The sequence below is a fragment of the Dromiciops gliroides genome, chromosome 1 (genome assembly GCF_019393635.1).
Source record: "Dromiciops gliroides isolate mDroGli1 chromosome 1, mDroGli1.pri, whole genome shotgun sequence".
Taxonomy (NCBI): Eukaryota; Metazoa; Chordata; class Mammalia; order Microbiotheria; family Microbiotheriidae; genus Dromiciops; species Dromiciops gliroides.
The window spans coordinates 339,985,674-339,986,884 of record NC_057861.1 but is presented as its reverse complement, the minus strand read 5'-3'; the positions used below and the strand labels follow the sequence as shown (position 1 = coordinate 339,986,884).

At 37.7% G+C, this 1,211-nt stretch overlaps 1 protein-coding gene across 1 annotated transcript; it reads left to right on the top strand.

Annotated features, from left to right (window-relative positions):
* Window positions 1-415: 415 nt before the first annotated feature.
* Window positions 416-760, top strand: MRPL36 (mitochondrial ribosomal protein L36). The gene has a single exon (XM_043994920.1). The coding sequence runs from the start codon at window positions 416-418 to the stop codon at window positions 758-760; it is 345 nt and encodes a 114-aa protein (XP_043850855.1).
* The last annotated feature ends 451 nt before the right edge of the window (window positions 761-1,211 follow it).

The window sequence follows — 1,211 nt, the reverse complement described above, 5'->3', positions numbered from 1 at the left end:
GCTTTGCCCTTTCCCCTCCTCAATATCATTTCTAATAATGTCCATTTTCTACCAGTCAAAGAATGTGAATGACCTATGGGTTTTATTTATTTATTTATTTTCCCGGGTCAGTGGGGTTAAGTGACTTGCCCAGGGACACGTAGCTAGTAAGTGTTAGGTGTTTGAGACCGGATTTGAACTCTGGTCCTTCTGAATCCAGGGCCTGTGCTTTATTCACTGCGACACCCAGCTACCTGCTGTGGGTTTTATTATAATGGGACTGGGAACTTGACAATGGTTGTACATACGTTGACTACTTTTCTAAGCTTTGAGCTATGAGAGCATGGAATAAAATGGGGGAAAGGTTATAAATAGTGGGTCAAATATAGGGGAAGTAAAAAATCTTTTTTCTTCTTCCCCCAGGTTTGGCTAAAACATGGCATCTCTATTCATAAAGAAAATGCTGTTTACAGTCAGCAGTCCTCTCTTCCATATGAGCAGATGTTCAACTAAGCCTTCCTCGATCTCTGCATTCCTGTTTGCTCCCCGACAAAATACAGTTTCCCTAGATGCAGGTCCCGTGAAGTATAGCTCAATGATTCATCCATTTCTTTCATGTCACCTGCTTCCAGCCTTTCAACCTGCTCTTGGGTTCAAAACCAAAGCTGTCCTCAAGAAGCGCTGCAAGGACTGTTATTTTGTGAAAAGGCGAGGACGATGGTTTGTCTATTGTGAAACAAATCCGAGACACAAGCAGCGACAGTTGAAGTCTGATTACTGAAATGACATACAGAATACCAGCCAACCTGCAGAAAACTTCATTAATTGAAGAAATCAAAAACTGAAACAAATGAAGCTAGTTAAATTTTGGAAAGAATACTATTAAATACTAATATCAGAAAGATTGATGATAAAATAGTTTTTATTTCTTTAATTGGCATTTAAGAAATGCATTTTTTAAATCTTATGCTCAATTTGTTTTTCTGCCTCTATTTTTACCTCAACCTTATTTTCAGCATGCCTATCCTGATAGAATAGGAGCTCTTAACCTGGTGTTCATGAACTTTTCTTTTAAAAAATATTTTGCTAACTCTATTTCAGTTGGTTTCCTTTGTAATCCTCTTTATTTTATGCATTTAAAAACCTTATTCTGAGAATAGATTCAGTTTTCACCAGATTGCCAGTGCAGTCCCTGACAACCAAAAAATTTAGAACTCCTATGTTGGAAAGAT